Source organism: Belonocnema kinseyi, chromosome 6 (assembly GCF_010883055.1).
Source record: "Belonocnema kinseyi isolate 2016_QV_RU_SX_M_011 chromosome 6, B_treatae_v1, whole genome shotgun sequence".
NCBI classification, from domain to species: Eukaryota; Metazoa; Arthropoda; class Insecta; order Hymenoptera; family Cynipidae; genus Belonocnema; species Belonocnema kinseyi.
In genome coordinates this window covers 51,019,880-51,041,997 of record NC_046662.1, presented here as the reverse complement: position 1 = coordinate 51,041,997, position 22,118 = coordinate 51,019,880, and the positions used below count along the sequence as shown (strand labels likewise).

The following is a 22,118-nucleotide window of genomic DNA, read 5'->3' as shown; positions in this document are numbered from 1 at the left end:
GAATGGGATTTGATAGAATAGGACAGGATGATATAGTACGATATAAAGTATGATAGGATAGGGTAATATAGGATATGACCGGGTAGGATGTGTCAGGATAGTAGAATTTAGGGTAGAATAGGTTAGGGTGAAATAGGATCGGATAGGATAATGTAGGTTCTGGTGGGGTAGGGTAGCGTGATATAGGATAATGTAGCATATGATAGACTAGGGTAAGATAAGATAGAGTGGGATAGGATATAATATGATAGGATAGAATAGAAAAATAAATGAGATGGAAAGAGAGTCAAAGAGGGAGGCAGGAGATTGGAATTCTTTAGTAACGTTTTAATAGAAAACGAAGTTCTTTTCTATAGGCGCCTACCGCCTTGTTTCTCTAATTATTTTACTTACGAAATCAGATCTGTCATGACAGGATTGAATAGTATAGGATAATGTAGGGTCGTATAATATAGGACAATTTAGGGTATGTTAGGGTAGTGTGGAGTAAAATAGTGTAGGATAAGATAGGAAAGGATAGAATAGCCTACACCTCAGAAAAGTAGATTTTCAACTGAAAGCATTTCCTCTTCTAATTCTGACATGATAGGATGGGATAGGATAAGAAATTATATGATACTGTATGGTAGAATAAGATAGGATAGGGTAACGAAGGTTATGATAGTGTAGGGTAGGTGGAATAGGAAAGGGTAGAAAAGAAAAGGGTAGAATAGGATAAGATAATATAATATAGGGAAGGTTGGGGTAAGGTAGGATAGGATAGTATTAACGACTTAATAGGCTGTGAAATACTTTTTTCAAGGCGACATTATTATATTCTAAAATGAATCTAAACGATACGGGAAAACAACCTGCCACTCAGAAAAGTAGATTTCAAACTGAAAGCAATTCCTCTTCTAAGTTTGGCAAGATAGAATAGGATAGGATAATGTAGGGTAGGATAGGGTTGGATATGATAGAAAAGTATAGGAAAATTTAGTGTGGGATAGCGTAGGGCGGGATAAGTTAGGATAGGATAACGAAGAGTACGAAGGGTATGATAGGATAATTTAGGGTAGGATAGAATAGGATAGCGTTTGCCTCAGAAAAGTAGATTTTTAACTAAAAGCAATTCCTTTAATAATTCTAACATGTTAGGCCAGGATGTGTGGTATATTATGGTAGATTAGCGTAAGATTGGATAGAATAGGATAATTTGGGGTAGGACAGGATAACGAAGGATATGATAGAGTAGGGTAGGTTGCTATAGGATAGGATAATATAGGATAAAATAGGACAGAGTGAAATATGATATAATATGATAGGAGGGGGAAGGACAGGATAGGATAAAAAAGAGATCAAATAGGAAGGAGATTTAAAAACTTTATTAACGATTTAACAGGCAACGAAATCCTGTTTCTAAGACTAATCTAAACGATTCAGGAAAAAAGCCTTCCTCTCAGAAAGTAGATTTTAAACTAAAAGCAATTTCTCTTCTACGTCTGACTAATACACTCTTTTTTCAGTTACACAGATATTTCCTGAGGCAGAAAACCTTATTTTTGCATATTTGAATATAAGGATTATCGTCTTTTGGAATAATTAAGCCATTTTTTTCAGAAAATTTGTTTTAAACAATCGTACCATTTCAATTGGGAAATTCCTCGTTGAGTCAGACTAAAACACGCCTTTTCCACTAGCACAGATATTTTCTGAATTAGAAAACCGGATATTTATATTATACTCTTATACAGAATAATTGGGCACTTTTTTAAAACTCGTCTCACAATATATTACTTCTTCTCCTTAAAAATTCGTTAACGAGTCTCACTAAAACACTTCTTTTCCATTTGCACAAAATATTCTTTGAATCAGAAAAACTCATTTTTACGAAAAAAGATATTAGGATAATAATATCGCAGGATAATTTAACACTTCTTTTTTAAACGCGTCTTAGAAAATAATACCTTTTCTACTTAAAAATGCCCGCGTGAGCCTTGTTAAAACATTACTTTTTCACTGAAGAAAAGTTACAAAGTTTGTTCCAAATCCAAGAAAAAATGGAATTATCTTATAAAATTTGTTTTGCGTGCATTCTATCCCTAATTTAAAAAAAATATTACAGGTCATTCGAAATACGAGATAATGGTGAACTGATACTCAGAAGTCCAGGTTCGTTTAATGGAACTCTTGCTCGCCTAGTTGCTATTGCTTCTGATACTGGAAAACCACCAAGGTATTAATTTGCTTTAGTAAACTTTTTTTGTTGATTTTATTATTAGTGTCTTAACGCGACAAAATAATCGCTTGATAATTTTCTTTTTTCATCACTGAAACCACTTTTTACTCCTTAGGTAGTGAAAAGTACTTTTCACTCCCTAGGGACTGAAAAGTAGAACTTTAGCCTCACTACACAGGCTTTGAATAGGGCTGAAATCGGGCATGTCTTATAAAAAAATGTGTAGATATACCTTATTGATTAAATAATTATTTGGATTAGGTTTCATTTAAAATAAATTTATTTCTTATTCTTCTAAACAAGGGGGAAACAACTCTGATAATCCGACGGATCCCTCGATTTTTCATACTGGTAATTCGTGGAATCAGCGCAATCCAGTGTAATCAGGCGAACTCCACTTGTAATTCTTGTTGATTCAAATAATTCGAAATAATCTACTTGTAATCTGTGGTAATCCACTTGTAATCCGCGGTAATCCACGTGTAATCTAGAAAATTAGGAATGTTTAAGGTAATCCAAGAAATCCACTTTTAACCCAGGGTAATCCGCTGGTAATTCATATTAATCCAGAGAATTCAGAGTAATTTACACAGGTGATCCGAATAGTTTTCAAGTATAATTAAAAAAAAAACAAATTGCTTAAAAATTCACTTTCTTATCTGAAAATTTAAGTTTCATATTTTTTATACAAAATTAATCTTTTTATCTATATATTTGGTTAAAAAGTCGTATTTTTCTGTCCGAAATAACTCTCTTTCGTTGAAAATTCGTGGGTTTGTGTTAAAAATTCAACTACTTCGGTAAAAAATTTAACGAAATTGTGAAGTGTCAGTTTTTTGGTTCAAAACGAATTTTTTAACTGGTTTTTCTGATTGAAGATTCTTAATTTCAGTTAAAATGGGTTTGGTGGAAAACTTAATCATTTTCTTAAAACTTCTTTGTATGGTTAAAATTTATGTTATTTTTAACTGAAAATTCAACTATTTTATTTTCAGTGAAAGTTTGTACTTCTTAGTTCAAAATTCAGGTATTTTGTTGAAATTTAATTTTTTTTAGAAAATTAATCTTCTTGCTTGAAAATTCATATTTTTTGTTGGAAAATTTATCTATTTTCTTAATAATCCGCTTTCTTTTGTTCAAAATTAATTTTTTTAACTAAAAATTTAACTATTTTATTTTTTGTGAAAAAGTTTCTTTCGTCGTTGAAAATTTGGTATTTTATTGAAATTTCGTTGTTTTTTGTGTTTTTTTGCAGAAAATTAATTTTCTTGTTTGAAAATCAATTTTTTTGGTTAAAAATTCAACTATTTTCTTGAAAATTGCTCTTTTTTATTACAAATTCATTTTTTTAACCTGCGATTTTACTTTTTTAGTTCTGGTCAAAATTTGTCTTTCGTAGTTGAAAATACATATCTTTAGTTGAAAATGTATGTATATATTTTTTTAAATATTTATGTATTTTGTTTAAAATTTGTCTTTTTTGGTAGAAAATGAGTCTTCTTGTTCAAAAGATCAACTACTTGGTTAAAATTTGAACTTCCTTGTTCAGAATTCCTTTTTTGGATGGAGGTGCATTATTTTGATTGAAAACTTATCTCTTTGGCTTAAAATTGAAGAATTTTGATGGAAATTAGTTTGTTTTTTTGCGGAAAAATTAATTTTGCACTTGAAATGTTACTATTCCATTTTTTGTTGAAAATTTAGCTTTTTTAGTTTAAATAAAACTACTTGGTAAAAATTCGAATTTTTCTGTAGAAAATTGATATAATTGTTCAAAAACGTATTTCTTGGGTGAAAAATTTAACACTTTCTTTGAAAATTCTTTTTTTCTAAGATAATAGTTTTAACTGAAAATGTGAATATTTTATTTTTACTTGAAAATTGATCTATTGTAGTTAAAAAATCATTTATATTATTGAAAAATCTTCTTTTTGGTTATCAATTTCAATTCTTTTGGTTGAAAATTCAACCTTTTTTTAGGACTACTTGTTTCTTTACTGACCGGAAAATCTTTATTGGTTAAAAATTAAACAATTAAACTGTATTTGATTAAAAATTTAATTCCTTTGTGTTTAAACCGTCAATTGTTACGCTTTTTAGTGATAACTTCTCTTTTAATTCAAAATTATTCAACTTTGCAGAAAATTTATTTTTTCATCAAGATTCTTCATTTTAATTGAAAAATCATCTTCTTTGTTTAAAATATAACAGTTTTCTGGATACTCGTTTTGTTTCGTGACAAATAAGATAGTTTAGTGGAAAATATAACTTTTTAGTTGAAAATTCATCAGCAGGTTTGAAAATTTATCTTTTTTAGTTTAAAATTCAACTCTATTGTTGAAAATTGATTTTTTTAGTTAAAAATGCAACCACTTTATTTAAAATTCAAATATTTTATTTAAAATTTGTATTTTTTCGGTGGAAAATTATTCTTCTCGACTGAAACTTCACCTATTTAGTTTAAAGTTCATTTATTCTGTTGAATGTCTAATCGAGAGTAATCTTAATTCTAGAGTAATTCAACTTCAATGGACTGCATTTTTAGGAGTTGTTTTCTCCTCGCCCAATTATCAAATACCAATTATTATATTTCAAAAATGTTCTCATCAATAATTGTTTTTCCCTTTTTTCAAGATCAAGTATGATTCCCGTGATTGTTCATCTACCAAATGCTGGTTCAATACCAATTGCAGCAAGAGCTGCCCCTGCTTGGTTGGGCAGTAGTGTCCTTTTGGTAGCAGTTTTTGGGGGAGTTTTGGGACTACTTGGTGTAGTTATACTAATTCTCATAATGTACATTTACAAGAAGTAAGTAATTCTTTTTAAATAATTTTTTTAGTTTATTTTTTAGTTTTTAACTCCTTATCAGACTTTTTCTTTTAATTACTAAAATAGCCCGAACAAAATATTCATTTGCAGTAAGAGGCCAAAAGGAGGTGGATCTGTGAGTTCTATGGGAACCGGATATAGGGAAAAATCCCCAGTTCCTTCTGCTTTGAGTCCAAACCCTCAAATTTTGGGAGCCAGTGTCCTACATGACACTTTGGACAATAATACAGATGATCATCATGAAAACAACGATATAGACAATCCTGTTTTTGGAGAGGATAATGAAAATCCTTACAATTCGACAATTAAAAGTTAGTACAATCTTTTATTTAATTTTTTTAATTATTTTTCTTCAGGGTCATGCAATTAGTAATAATTTTTTACTTTATATTATTTATTATTTCTTTACTAAAGTTGGAAATATTTTAACGTAAAAGTCGAAATCATTTATTTTTAACAAACCATTTTAAAATTCTTTTCCTTTTTTTTTGTAAATATTTCATCTTTGAATAATTAAAAGCCTATTCTATTTAAAAAAAATGTAATTGCCAATTTTAAAATATTTTAAACTTAAATTTACAATTCGTATAAATTTAAATGTATTCGATTTTAAGTATAATTAAAAATTGCTTAGTTCCGAAAACAGCTGCTTAGAAATTTCTTTTGGCCTTAAAATTTACGGCTATCAAAATGCAAATTTTGCGATCCTTTTTACCCCTCGATTTTAGCCATTCATATCAACATAATTTTTAATTTAAGCAATTCCGTTTTCACTTAAATTTCTATGTAATATTTATTAAAAGCTGTTTGAATTTTCTTTTAATAATCAAATTTTGCAGTTCTCACAAGGATTATAAATAAAGGTATTTGCTTGAACACAGAATAATACATATTTTTGTAGGCGAGAGCGGTCCTTAGAGTTAGAAAACATTCGTTAACTTAAATTTAAAGGAGGTAACGGAGTGAGTTATCGAACTTTACGGAGAATGCGAGAATTTATCGAGAATTTACTGGAAATAACGAGAACATTCCACTTCTATTTATTTTTGTTCTTGTAAAATAACATTTACATTCAATCAACCTAAATCTAAATACAGTGCAACCCTTCAATAGCCCTCCCTTCTATAGCCCTTCCGAGAATTGACGCCACGCCGCAGGTTGATGTAACAGGAGATGTGCGGGATGCGCGGGGTCTGTGGTTGTCACTCAGGCGAGCACGCAGGCGTGAAGAGTTTCACTGCAGTAATAAAAATTAAGAGTTAAAATTATTTTGTAGTTTTATACACAGTAAACTCCATATTTTCAGAATAGAATTTTATTGTACCCTCTGTGGCCTTCGTACTATATCGGGATTCTAAACCATTAATAATCAGGGCTGTGTGAATAATTTCTGTTGCACTTTAGTCTAAACAAAACTGTTTGTTTGTATTCTTGTCATTTTTGTTTTATAATGTAATTATGAACGTGAACATTTTTGTGCTCGAAAATCAAACTTGATCAAAGTACTGATTTCGCAAACATTTTTCTCCGTGAATAGAATTTAAAAAATCGAACTCTAAAGCTGAAAAATTTTCAATTTGAAGTATTAACAAATAAACTACAATTTAAAGCATTTAAAGTAAAATATTTGAATCTTAAGCTTTCTAAATTGAAGTTTAAAAGTTTTTTAATTTTAAAAGTTTGTATTCCAATGTTCAATAATTTCCAAAATTTTATTATTTTAAGAAATTTTGAGCTGGAAACCTTGAAAATTAAAAATTAAATTTTTCTTTTAACTGAACACTTCACGAATTAGAAGTTAAATTATTTTCATTTCAAATAGTTTAAAACACCATTTAAAATCTTTAAAATTTTATTTTCAGATTTTGAAACATCTGGAAGTTTTAAATGTTTTCAAATTTCTAATTATTTTTGAAATTTTTTCAGATTTTCTAAATATTTCAATAAATAATAAATATTAAGTTATAAATATTTTTATTCAAAGTTTTCTCCAAGTCTGCATTTTGAATTTCTTTAAATTAAAAATGTAAGCCCAAAAATTAAATACCAAGATGGATAATTTTTAAATTATGAGTTTTACAAATCACGCATTGTAAGGCGAATAGTATCACAATTAAAAAATATTTGTAAAATATTCCGTCAGTTATTAAAACTCAACATAGGCGCGTTGAGAACAATTTGGGCACAAAAGTTTATATTTGTTTCGATGAAAAACCTTAATTCTCATGAATTCTCCAAAATAAAATCGATTGAGAACTTACCGGTAACTTATCGGTAAGTTCTTGGCATTCCTGGCACAAGTTAGCTCCTTTCGAACTCTAGTGGTCCTAAGTCGGCACAGTAAGAGTTTTTGTCGAAAACAGATGGTAAACGGAGTTTAATGGCGCTTTATTGTCTTTGGTCAGGTATTAAGATCCTTTATCTACTATTCTATGTCGTTCAAAGCAGTGTCGAGTGGTATTTGCAATCAAAATTCAGCGCAAAATCAAGAGCTCGATTTCTTCTATTTCTCAAAACGGTAGTCCTAAGTTGGCTCTTAAACACTGAAAACAAATTCAAATGTAAAATCTACCTTATCAGGCGAAAGCACACATAATACAGAAATCAATTAAACTTTTCATCATTACACACCGTTAGCTGCTTCTTAACCCCCAAACGTTACACTCCATTCTGTTCCCTACTAAAGGTACACTGGTGCGAATCTGGCTTTTGCATTTTCAACTTCGAATATAAAAACAAAAATTGAGACTAGAAAAATGTTAAACACATGTTTTTTGTGTAAATTTTCCTGCTGATTCTAATGGTTTTATAGAAATTTGTATAATCATTAATTTTTCCCATAATAATTTGTTATAAATAAAGCGGCGTTTTTGGAAAATCACTTTTTTGAAAAAAAATCGCCATTTCTTCGCATTTTATTCAAATTAATTAAAATTTTCGGGATTTTGTAGATGAAGGAATAGACAATCATGAAAAAATATTGTTTATGCCGAGAATTTTAATCTAGTGTTTTTCCCGGTAGGTCAAATTTGGGGTATTTTCAAATGCATGATTTACAGTTATGAAGGAAGGGACATGAAAGTAATGCAACAATTACATGAAAATATTTCTATTTAGAATTTCTCCCAAATTTTTTCAACAAGAAATGCTTACTATTTACGACATTTTTGGCATTCGATGCACATTGATTCTTGCTACTTTACACTCTATTCTACTTCATTCCCATGCATCAAATGGAAAAAATCACATTTTTGCCTAATTTATTGGAAAATATCATGAAAAATTGATAAATAACAAATAAATGTACATAAACATACTTAAATTCAACAAACGAATGAAACTCCTTTACTTGAGAACAATATTTAGAAATTGCAGCTCGCAACACTTTACCACACGTAAAAGGTACACAGGTGCTGATTCGCACCAACTCGATTCTCTCGTCTTTCTATCACGGAGAGATCAACGAAACTGGAACTAACCGGACTTGGGCTTGAAACCTTGGGGTTCGTACATATTTGTCGTTGTGGAAGAAAATGGAAATCTGTTTCCACTAAAAATTTAAACCAAGCTCACACTGTCAAGCGAACACTAAAGTTACAATGGTCAGAATAAATTACGACCATGTTTACTGTCATGTGATACGACAAAATGGTTAATCCGACGCGCGCACCATCTCTAAGAAACGGTGCCGACTTAGGACCACTGTCCTCTATTCAAAACATTTTAATTTCTTTTATTTGTCGTATTTTCACTTGTTCAATGAACATTTGTTTATGTATTGTTTTCTAATAAGTGTTGGAATATCGACATGAATACTTGATTAATTTGTATTTTTTTACAGGTGTGATATCCGCAAGGCAAATGCCACTTTATAGACACAAAGTGGGACCCGCCCCAAGTCCACCTGTTTTATCAGCCACCTCAAATATTCCAAATGTAGGTGGATTAGTTCAAAATATGAACGATCTGAGTGCAAGAACCAATGCAAATTTGGATGCTGGTTCGCACAATTCGTCAAATTATTCAGCTGATCCTCCAGATTCTCTCGCACCTACATGGCCTACAGGGTCCATTTCCGAAAGAGTGAAAAAACTTTCCTGGGATGACGATGACAGGGTAATTTTATTTATTATTTTATTTCCAATTGAAACTTTCCATCACACATTGGAAAAAATCTTACACTTTCGGTCATATGTCCATCCATCCGTCCGTCATTCTTTCTCTCTTATTTTTTCCAAGGAGGAAAAGTGCGAGGAAATTAGGGGGGAGAGTAGGAAAAGTGAGGAGAAATTAGAGAACAAAACTAGTTGAAGTGAGGGGAAATTAGGGGATCGAAAGTCATAGAAGTGAGGGAAAATAAGGGAAGGGAATGTGGGGAAATTAGGGGAATTAAGGTAAGGAAATTTGGGGGAAGTGAGGGGAAATATTCAGTAGGTGAAGTTGGGAAAACAGGGGGAAATGAAAGAGCTGGAGTGGTTAAGAGGAACTGGGTGGAGGGTGGGAAGAAAATAATAGAAGTAGTTGAAATGGGGTAGGGGAAGAATTAAAAGCATTAAAAGTTATTGGGTAAAAATTATTTCCTAAATATTCCGTATGGAGTGACTAAATTTTAATTTAAAAAAAGTTAATAACAAATACCTCTCTCCATTTTTTCGCAAACCAAGTTATGTTAATTTAAAAAGCTTACAGAGAAATTTTTTTATGGGTATAATTTCAAAAATTAAACTTTTTAAATTTCGTAAAATCTAAATGGAGAAACTGCGTGGAGTTCAAAATATAATTTTTTCATCATTTGATTTTTTTTCAATTTATACAAGAATAGTAATATTTTGATTTAAGGCGACGTTTTTTGGTATCTAACGTTATATTTTGTTGTGATTTATAACATAACGTTTCGGCGACTGAAATTGCTGCGGCTACACCTGGCCACTATATGTCCCGGCAACTATTTGTCCCGGAGACTACATGTTGGTGACTATATGTCCCGGCGACTATATGTCCCGGCGACTATATGACCCAGCGACTATATGACCCGGCGACTATATGACCCGGCGACTACATGTCCCGGCGACTAGATGATCAGCGACTAAATGACCAGCGACTAAATGACCAGCGACTAAATGACCAGCGACTAAATGACCAGCGACTAAATGACCAGCGACTAAATGTCCTGCTTCGGGAAAACCAGTGTGGGGCAGTGGGATCACACGGCAGAAGTGAACCTTTGATAGATTAACCTTGAAAAGTTTCATGCGGAATTATCATCAGTTTTGAGGAAAACTTCTAGTAAGAGAGAAACATGCTTGCTTAGGGTGGCAGTAGTGGGGATATCGATAATAAGTCCTGAGAACATCTGGGAATATTGAAAAAATAAATCAAAATATTTCGTGAGGGTACCAGGAATATCGGAGTGGTCGACCCCTCGACTAACAGTTACAGAATTTTTACAGTTTTCTCTTATGTAACAGTTAAATAAATGTACTGTAACCATTTCCATTGGAGAGTAAATATACATGAAGACGCAATAATATTAAAAAATGAGAATATAATATGTACAATTTTATTATTTTTCAGACGGTAGATAGTGTGGAAGTTGGGGCGGAAGCTCGAGCAGGAAGCAGCCAAACCGGAAATGAACAGCTCAATCTCACAGTGTATTTTTGAAATGAACTTTATGACCTCTACGAAAATTTAAACCTAAGCCTATAATAAGCGATAGAATAAATATTGTACGAAATTACTTGTTTAAAAAATAAATAAATTCTATACAGTTACTGTAAAAAATATCCCTTGAATACGAAATCTACTGATAATTTACATCCTATAAATACCTAAAATTACCATTTTTTTATATATTTATATTATTTTAATAAACAAGTGATATAAGAACAAATAAATTAGCCAAAATATAATTAAATTATATCTAAATTCTAACTAAATAATTAATAGAATTAAAAATATAATTATAATTAAGTTAATTTTAGTTTAAATAAAAATTTTCAGGAATTAGGAATTTATTTACAATCTTGCACGAGAAATAGTTCCTACAGTGATTACTGGAATTCCAGTTCTGATGATACATTTCTTGAAAATCGGGTTAGTGGGTTAGTTAGCAGTCCTTCTATTTAAGACGTAATTTGCAAAGATCGATTTTCGGGGTTATGGATTATTCTACGAAATGAGATATTTTGTATCGTTTATAGTTTTTTTATTTAGCCTAATTGGCCAATTATATTATCCTGTTACAAAAGAAGTGAAAAAAATTAATAATATTAATAATTTTTTATCAGGGGCCGTCAAAAAATGGGACAAAATGCTCTTTAAACGGAACTAGGAGGGAATAAATTCATTTATAAATTTTCAACCAAATAGTTGAACTTTTAACAAACAAACAAACAAATTAATTTTTTTTTGAACCAGATAAATATTTACTAGTTGAACTTTCAAGCAAAAGAAAAGAATTTTCAACAAAATAGTTGCATTTTTGACCGAATAGTTGGATTTTCAACCAAATAGTCCAGTTTTAAACGAAAAATATACATTCTGAAAGAAAAATATTAGAGATGAAATTTCAAATAAAAAAGATTTAAAATGAAAAAACTTTAATTCAACCAAAAAATACTTTTAACCAAAAAATATATTTTCACTGAAAGAGATGATTTTTCAAGTAGAAAATCTAAAAATTTATTTAAATCTCTACAAAATAGTAGAATTTACGTTTAGAAATATCATTTTTAATCTAATAGTTGAATTTTCTAACAAAATAATAGAATGTTCAACCCTGAAAAAAAAATTTTCAACAAGACAGTGGAATTTTTAAGTCAAAAATACAATTTTTTTAGAAAATAATTGAATTTTTCCACGCGAAAATATCAATTAAAAAAAAAGTTATTTTTTAACTAAATCATCTTATTTTAAACTAAAAACGATCCATTTAAGAATTTAAATTAAATAGTTTTAAATCTGCAATTCAAAAAATGTATTTTTAACACACACAAAATTTCAACAAAATAGTTCAATGGTCAACTAAATATATAGATCTTCAAATAACAAAGTGATTTTTCAACAAATTAGTTCAACTTTCAACCAAGTAGTTAAATTTCTTATCAAGAAGATTAATAGTCTAAAAAAAGACAAATTTAAAACAAAATACATTAATTTACAACAAAATAGTTAAATTTTCAAACAAAAAGGATTCAGTTTTCAACCATAAATGGTATGATTCAATTTTTAGATAAAAAATTAATTTTCAACAAAAAAAAAGAATTTTTAACAATATAGTTAAACGTTTAAAAAATTAAGCTACAGTCAAATAGTTGAACTATTAATCGAGGGGATGAACTTTCGAGACAATCGATAAATTTTAACCAATCAGTTGAATTTTCAACCTACCATTATGAATTTTCAACCAAATGTGCGAATACTTAAACAAAAAAGAATAAACGTTAAGCAAAAAATTGAATTATCAACAAAATAGTTTAACTTTCAAGCCAAGAAATTTTTTTAAATACAGTTGAATTTTCAAACAAAAGAGATTAATTATCAATAAGAAATATAATAATTGATATTTCAACCAAGAAATTATTAAAATTTAAAAAAAAACAAAAAAGGTCACCGAAAGAAGATGAATTTTCAACAAAAAATTCCATACAAGAGAGAAAAAAATAAAATAAATTGCTAAATTTTTCAGCCAAAAATTCGAGTTTTCTACAAATTAGTTGAATTTTTTACCCGAAAATAACCAAAAAAGTAGTTTCCGACCAGATAATTATATTTTAGATCAAAATAATAGAGCTTTTAACTTCTAACTTTTTTAATAGTTTAATTTTTTAATTGAACAATCAATTTTTAACTGAAAATGAAATATTTACGAATATGCAGTAGGAAAAGATAAACCTTTCACCAATAATGAAATACGTGTAATTTAATTTTTCAGATGAAACAATTGATTTTCAACCAAAGCAAGAGGAATTTAAAACATAGTTCAATTTTCAACCAAAGAGATGATCCTTCGACCAAAAAAAATTGAATACAAAAAAAATTGTAATAATTGATATTTCTACAAAACAAAATTAATTTTCATTCAAAAAAAGTTAAATTCAAACAAAAAATACGATTTTGTAAACTAGTTGAATCCTCAACTAAAATAGTTTCATTTTTAAATCAAGAAGAGGAATTTTCAATCAAACTAAAAATGCGAATTTTCTACAGAACAGTTAAGCATTCAACTTGGAAATATACATTTTTAGTAAAAAATTAATTTTTAAACAAATAGTCTAAGTTTAAACTAAAAAAGATCAATGTATAACAGAAAGTGGAATAGTTATAAATTGGCATTTAAAAAGATTGATTTACAGCCGTGAAAAAAAAATAATTTTCAAAAAAATAGTGTAGTTTTCCACCAACGAAATAGTTATTCAACAAACAAAATGTTTTTCAACAAAGTGAATCAACTTTCAAACAACTAATTGAATGTTCTTAAAAAAAATTCATTTTTCAACCAAAAGATAAATTCACAATAAAATACACAAATATGCTACCAGAGAGATGAATCTTCATTCCGAAAAAATTTGTTTTAAAAAAATAGTGCAATAGTTGATTTTTCTATCAACAAAATTTTATTTTCCTTAAAAATGGTTTAATTGAACCTAAAAATATGAATTTTCAAAACAATAGTAAAATTCTCAACTAAAACAGTTTAATTTTTAAACAAAAAAGATGCATTTTGTATGAAAGAGTTCAATTTTCTACTAACAGAGATTTTTCAGTAAGTGAAGCAAAATTGAACTATTCTGTCGAAAATTCGTCTTTTTATAAAAAATCCACCATTTGTTTTAGAGTTCAACTAATTTAAAAAAAAATTATTTGAAAATTGAACTATTTTGTACTATTTTGTACTATTTTGTATTTTGTAGCTTGAAAATTTAACAATATGTTAAAAAATTAAGATATTCATTCTGAAATTTTTGTTTAAATCATATTTTTCGTTAAAAATGCCATTACTTGTTTAAAATTAAACTAATTGGTTGAAAATTAACCTATTTTATGAAAACTTACCTATTTAGAAGAAAAAACAAGATTTATGCTGAGAAACCATATTTTACAGTTTAACTTTTTTGTAAACATTTAGTTGTTTTTTAACTTCAAAAATCAACAATTATTTTGAAAATGAATTCCGTTGTTGAAAATTCATCTTTTTCGGTAGAGTATTCATCTTTTTGGTGAAATATTAATTTTTTTGGTTAAAAATGTAACTTTTTGGTTTAAAAAATGATCTTTCTTTGTTTGAAAATTCAACTAATTCGTTGAAAGTTGAACTACTTTGCTAAAAATTCATTTTTTGTTTTTTAAAAACTCTTTGGTCGAAAATTCAAATTTTTGTTGAAAATTCACTTTCTTCGTTAGAAACTTAATTTTTTATCGAAAAATTTAACTATTTCATTTTTGATTAAGAATTTCTTCTTTAAATGTTGAAAATTCAACTATTTAATAAACAATTTACGTATTTTGTGGAAAATTCATCTTCTTGGTTAGAAAAATAATCTTGTTTGTAGAAAATATTTTCCTTTTCGCTGAGGATTTAAATATTTATTTACAAAATCGACTTTTTGGTTTCAAAATTCACATCTTATAGGATGAGTTCTTATATTTTTGTTTAAAAGTTTGACCGTTTAGTTTAAAATGCATTTTTATACGCTGAAAATTCAACTACTTTGATAAATTCATATTTTTTGACGAAATATGAACAATTATATATTTTTAAATAATAATAAGAATTGATCTAACTTTAACAAAATTGATAATTTTGGCTTAAAATTTAACTAACTCGGTGAAAGTGGAACTATTTTGTTTAAAATTTCTTTCTTTTTCTTGAAAGTGCAACTAGGTATTTCTAAATCTCTTTTGGTACAAAATCTTTTTTATTTGAAAATTTAACTATTGTATTGACAATTCAATATATATTTCGACTTAAAATCTTAGGAATTTTACTTGATTTAACTTAATTTAAGCGAATGAATTGATTCCTCTATTGTTTCCTTTTTTTATTGAAAAATCAGATTTTAAGCCATACTGGCTATTTAGGCGTGGTTTCTCTTAGTTCAGAGATTTAAAAAAATGTACGTTTTGCATATGAAAAAATATTTGTTGATATTAAAAATACAACAATACAATATATTTTGTATTTTGTTCGCGTCTTCGATATTTATCGATCGACCAATTGCTAAACCTTTTGCGACCCATTAGGACCGATTTATGAATTTTTACAAAAATGGTTCATTCCGTTAATATATTCTTGATTTATAAAGTTTATTTGTTCACTTCATCGAGATGCATTGGTCGACTGATTGCTAAGCCTTTTATCACCCACCAGTACCGATTAATGAAGTTTTAACAAAAAAAATTATACTTTTTATATAAGAGAAAAACTTTTTGGATATTCAAAATACAATAAAATAACACATTTTTGAAACGCTCCGATCGACTTCTTCACTCGATTGGGAATCAAACCACAAAACTTCTTTTTTTCAAGAAATAAATTTAATTTAAATTTGAAATATTATTTTCATCTAGTCTGATTAGACGTTAAGGGCATGTGATACAGCTAAATACCTATATCACCGACCTCACTTTTTCAGGTCACTGAATGTTTTTTTTTTGAACCTAAGAACTTTTTTTGTAAATAAAATATCGAGCTGAAACTTTGGAAAATGTATTGGAATACAATAAAGTACGCTTAGGTACTGCATTTTGGAAGGAACTTCTAAAATTATTTCATCTTTTTTCTGAACCTCGACATTTTTTGAACGTTCGAACTTTTTTTATACATAAAATATCGGTCTCAAACTTTGAGAAATACAAGAGCTGAAAGAAAACTACGTTTAAGTACAAAGCTTAATAATAAAAGATGTAAAAAAATTTCAACTATCAATTCCATCGGCATCAGTCGGTAACGTTGTACACGAAAATACGAACCCTCTAGAGCCTCGTCTAGTGGCCGCCAGGCTTCGTATTTTCGTGTACAGCGTTTCCGGCTGATGCTGATGGAATTGATAGTTGAATTTTTTTTTACATCTTTTATCATTAAGATTTGTACTTAAACGTAGTTTTCTTTCAGCTCTTGCATTTTTAAAAGTTTAAGACCAATAGTTTGTGTATAAAAAAAGTGCGAACGTTCAAAAAATGTCGAGGTTCAGAAAAAAGATGAAATAATTTTCAGTGAAGTTCCTACCAAAATGCAGTACCTAAACGTACTTTATTGTACTCTAATAGATTTTCCAAAGTTTCAGCTCGATATTTTATTTATAAAAAAAGTTCTTAGGTTCAAAAAAACATTCAGTGAACTGATAAACTGAGGTCGGTAATATAGGAATTTAGCTGTGTCACATGCCCTTAAGAGTAAATGGTAGTCTGTGACGCTATCAAAATTTGACCTTGTAATGTTAATTTTGTCCGCCTTTTTCTTCTTAAACTAAATAAGTTAGTATATCAAAATTTTGGCAGAAGGTAGAAAATATATAAGCCGACATAGGTTGGGTCCCTTGGAGTAATCATTTTGTAAGAAAAAGCAGTACTTTTAAGTTTTCCGTGACTGCCTTGTAGCAGAAGAAGCGACGAAAAAATTTGTAGTTAGAAAAAGCCCCTAGCGCCGCTAGGTGTTAGCGCCGCTAGGACTGAATATTCAGTCGGTAACACGGCTTCATTGAAAAATTATTCACTTTAAGAATTAATTATTAAAAAATATTTAACTGGAATACTTGAAAATTTTAACCATGAAGCAAATTTGTTAAACAAGGCGATTAACTTCCAAAGAAAAACATAATGTTCTACCAAAAAATAGGTTTTTTTTTAATACGTGAATTTTAAACGAAACAGTTGAATTTTCAACTGAAAGAGGCAATTTTTTAGCCAAGTTGTCGAATATTGAAACCAAAGTATTATTATTCTACAAAGAAGATTTTTCAACAAATACATTAATTTGCAACCAAACTGATGAATTTTCAACTAAAATGATGTCATCAACTAGAATCATTAAATTTGAAAAAAGTAGTTTTAAACTAAAACAATGAATCTTCAAATGAAATAGTTAAAGTTCGAACGAATTCGACGAATTTTGAAAAAAAAACTAACTTTTAAACCAAAAATTGAATTATTACATTTTCAGTAAAAAAAATGAATGTTTAAGCAAGCAAATGAATTTTTTACTAAAATTATGGAATATTCAGCTGGAATACTATTTCCATTTGAAGTTGGAAAAAAAAAATTTTCTACTAAAATAGAAACAAATTTTCAATAAAATAGCTCATTTTTAAGCAAAGAAATGAATTTGTAATATAAATGATGAATCTTCAATAAAAACCTTAATTTTGAATAAGAGTTTATTTTTCATCCAAGCAAATTTATCTGTAACATAACAAATGAATTTTTATCAAACTTAATTCCGTTTTTTTTTTTTTTAATTTAACCGTTCCACTTTAAGTGGGAAATTGACATTTCTATTTCAAAATTTAAATAGGTGGATGTATATCTTTTTTAATCAAAAACTAATTCATTTAGTTCAAAATTCACATATTTTGTTTAAAAACCCAACTTTTTGTTAGAAAATCGACTTTTTTAAATCTAAAACCTACTTGTTTTGGTAGAAAATGAATTTTTTCTCTGAAAGTTAATCTCATTATTTAAAAATTCTTCTTTCCAGTTGGTAATTCAAGTCTTCCAGTTAAATATTCATCATTTTGAATAAAAATTCATCTTTTATGTTATAAATAAATTTTCTTGGTTGAAAAATAAACTCTTTTAATCAAAATTGATTTTTTATTGAAGATTCATCATTTATATTAGAAATTCATTTCTATGCTTAAAAATGAGCTATTTTATTGAAAATTTGTTTCGTTTTTTGTAAACAATATTTTTTTTTGTATTAAAAATAAAAATACTATTTAAGTTAAAATTCCATAATTTTAGTAAAAAATTCATTTGTTTGGTTAAACATTCTTTTTTTTTATTTTAGACTGAAAATGTAATTATTCAATTTTTGGTTGAAAAATTATCCCTTTTATTTAAAAATTCGTCGAATTCGTTGAAAGTTTAAATCTTTAATTTAAAGATTCATTGTTTTAGTTTAAAACTAATTTTTTTATTTAAAATGTAATTATTCTAGTTTAGGATTCATCATTTTAGTTGAAAATTCATCAGTTTGGTTGCAAATGAATTTCTCCAACTGAAAATTTAACTATTCCTTTTGTTGTTAAAGAATGATATTTTTTAGTTTAACATTGAAATATTTGGTTGCAAAATTAATGTTTTTTTAGGAAATTTTTTTTTTTGTAAAATAGTAATACTTGGTTTCAATTTTCGACAATTTGACTGAAAAATTGCCTTGATTAAAAATTTCAAGTGTTCCAGTTAAATATTTTTTAATAATTAATTCTTTTAGTGAGTAATTTTTCAATAAAGCCGTGTTACCGACTGAGTATTCACAGCTGTCGATCTGAGTTGAACTATCTAACAAGCTGCGATTTTTTCACAAAAGGAAGGTGGCAGCGCTAGAGGCTTTTTCCAACTCCAAACATTTCCGTCGCTTCGTCTGCTACAAGGCAGTCACGGAAAACTTAAATGTACCGCTTTTCCTTAAAAAATAATTACTCCAAGGGACCCAACCGATGTCGGCTCATATATTTTCGTCCTTCTGCCAAAATTTCGATATACTAACTTATTTAGTTTAAGAAGAAAAAGGCGGACTAAGTTAATATTACAAGATCAAATTTTGATTGCGTCACAGACTACCATTTACCCTTAAGCATTTTCTGTTATTGAAGCTTCTTAACTTGATTGATATTGTGTAGATTTCGTGCCTTCATAGTTTGGAGGGTTATCTACCGTCGGTAAAGTAACATCTCTGATGATATAACAGATTCCTTTAAAATAATTACTTGTACCATTAACACCTAGCTAAAAATTAGCGTTATTTTCTCGAATTAAGAGTTCTTAGTCTGATCCCTCTAATAGCTTAATTGGAAAAGCACCTGACCGGAAATCAGAAGTTTTGTGGTTCGATTCCCAATGGAGTGAAGAAGGAGTAGGATCTTTTTTTCAAGAAATAATTTGTATTTCTTTATTAATAAATGTTAAATATAAATTGAAAATCACGCAAGACAACTTTCTTTGAAATTTTATCAGCTTTTTAAAAAATCTAAATCGGTCCACAGGTTATGTCGGAATATTCTGAACCAAAAATTGTCCTTTTTCCCCACTGTGCAGTGGAGAAAAAAAAACGCCCGTGGACAGATTTATTTTCAGAAGAAAATTATTATTCGATTTTAACCTTTTTTTAGTCAAGCCTAATAAGATTTCGCATCAAATTATCATGGCCGATTCTTAAATTTTCATTTATTTGTTTGTTTGTTTGTTCATTTATTAACAAAAAAAAAAGAAAAAAAATTACTTTTGATGTACATCGGTTTTTGAAAAATGCTTCGATTCAATTGAAAACACCTAGAAAATTCAAAAGCAACTATCCAAATTAGAGGTCCAATGGCAATGCAAATGTTACAAAATTTATTTAATTTGTTAAAAACAAATAAGAAATAAAAATAACGTTAATAAATAATTTGTTAATTTAAAAGCAATTTTTATTTTAAAACATATACATATCAGGTATTTTTTATGGAATCAGTGACGTTTTTTCTCTGAAAGCGATTACATATTATTTGAAAATAAAACCTAAGTTTAATATTTGGGCACCAAATAATCATTAATAATTATTTAAAGGACTTAATTAACAAATGCACTATTAGGCTATTTCTGAATGTAAAAACATGAATTTTTCTATGCAATTAACTGTGTATAACTAACTTCTAAATTTTTAAGAATATTTTTCTGCCAGTAAAAAATGTATTATTTTAAACAACAATTGTTTAAACCAATTCTTATCACTTTATGTATTTATAAATAAAATACCGTTTTTTTCACGGAGCTAACAGCCAGTTATTTAACAATGACTTAGCTATGAACCGGTAACATTTAATAATTGATTAACCAAACTTAATTAACAAATGTATTATTTGGCTATTTTTCATTCTTTAAAAATGTTTTTTTAATAAACTCTTAATAACACATTTTATCAACTTTTTTTAATAGTACGATAATGATGTAACTATTTTTATTTTTTATTAACAATTTAATTAACATAGCCATGCACAGTATATAATATAAGATTTTTTTAAGTATTTCACAGTTGGGGATATTATTGTCAAATCAAATTAATTATTATCAACCAGTGGCAAGAAATAATTGCTAAGTAATTATAATTATATTCTACAAGAAAAAAATTTTAGTTTACAAATTTATTAGTAGAGAAAAATTTGTTTACTACATTGTTAATAAAAATAAAAACAGTGGATCGTTATCGAACAAAAATAAAGATGAAAAATGTGTTATTAACAGTTGATTACACACAAAAAAAACAAGTTTAAATGCTGAAATTTAGCCAAATAAATCGCTTGTTAATTACGTTTGTTTAAACAATTATCAAATGTTATCGATTCATAGCGTTAAATGCATCAGCAAAATCAAGTTTGTACCTTTAAAAATAGCCAAATTGTACATTTGTTAATTAAGGTAGTTTAAACAATTATTAAATTTTATTTGGAGACTAAATATGATACTTAGGGTTTATTTTCAAGTAATATATGATCGATTTGATAGAAAAACCTTATTTATTCAATCAAAAATACCTGATATGGATATTTGTTTATAAAAATTGCTTTTAAGATAACAAATTATTTATTAACTTTTATTAATTCACCTAAAATTAAACTTTTGTTCATAATTTTTTTAAATTTAGTGTGTAATAAGTAACAAATCGCCGCCGATCCCTACGAAACCATTTTCATTCACTTATTTGTTTATAACAAATTCAATAAATTTTTTAACATTTGCATTGCTATTGCACATTTTTTTATGGATGTTCTCAATTTGTTATGTATTTTTGATTGAATTAAAACATTTATTTAAAACCGGTATCCTTTAAAACGCAATTTTTTTTTTCATTTCAATTATTAAATAAACCGAAATTTAAAAATCGGCTATGGCAGTTCGATGCGAAATTTTATTAGCTTTCATTTTAAAAAAAGTTAAAGTCGTATTATAATTGTCTTTAGAAAATCAATTTGTCCACGGTCGTTTTTTTGCCAAGCTGTGAAAAGTTAAGCAAAAAAGTTTACCCAAAAATAATTTGGTACCTATGTGGCAGTGCGGGGGCGGGGGGGGGGGGGGGGGGGGGGGGGGGGGGGGGGTGTAAATAGTATAAAATTTTTCGCGTGATTTATGAAAGATTATTTACTTTAATTAATTTAATTCTTACTTCAAATATTAGTCACTTTGGAAAACGACAAACCACACCTGTCTTATTTCCATTTGGGACAAGAGGATATCCCGTTTCACAGAAGCAATTTTGCATATTATCTTCAGATGGTCTTTTTTCGCCACAGATCCGTGATCTTGAAACCACAACCGATCGATTATATCCGCTTGGATAAAAGGAGTGACCAATTTCGAAAATTTGCGATCGTCATGAAAAAGATGCGAACCATTCATAAACTGATATTGAGAAATGAAGATGAAAATAAACGATGAAATTAATAAAAAAAAAAAAGTAAGAGTTAAATGTGATTAAAATAGAAAGTAGATAGAGGAATTCATATAAAAAACTTCAAGATGAGTTAAAGATGAAAAATGTAATCATCCCATTTAATTAAATTGGTGGAATGAGATTTTTTTTAAGATTACTCGGAAAAATTATAAAAAAGAAACTTATTTTACCAAATTTCTTTTAATAAAATATTTAAAAGTTTTTAAAACATTACAAAAATACAGTATTGTCAAAAAAGAATTTAGAAGATTTTGAAGCAAGTTTTTTAATGTAGCCGAATTATTATCTGCATAAAATGCAGATATTTGAAGATTGGGAATCTTTTGTAATTTTCTCGAGAAACCTAGCAAAATTATATTTATTTAAGCTTAAAGATAAAAATTCAAAAATTTTGTTGAAAAATCGTTTTTTGGATGAATT

General features: G+C 28.1%; 1 protein-coding gene across 2 annotated transcripts in view; it reads left to right on the top strand.

The window, feature by feature from the left end:
* The window catches only part of LOC117174885 (protocadherin Fat 4), a 57,834-nt gene extending 47,001 nt beyond the window's left edge, over positions 1 to 10,833 (top strand). The window contains exons 14-18 of one of the 2 annotated variants that reach the window (XM_033364302.1): positions 2,105 to 2,215; positions 4,853 to 5,026; positions 5,138 to 5,358; positions 8,889 to 9,163; positions 10,622 to 10,833. In XM_033364302.1, coding sequence (XP_033220193.1) covers positions 2,105 to 2,215; positions 4,853 to 5,026; positions 5,138 to 5,358; positions 8,889 to 9,163; positions 10,622 to 10,711 — 871 coding nt within the window. In that variant the 3' untranslated portion in view covers positions 10,712 to 10,833. Of the gene's footprint in view, positions 1 to 2,104; positions 2,216 to 4,852; positions 5,027 to 5,113; positions 5,359 to 8,888; positions 9,164 to 10,621 lie in introns of both variants that reach the window. The other variant, XM_033364301.1, reaches the window with a different exon arrangement.
* Positions 10,834 to 22,118: the final 11,285 nt, after the last annotated feature.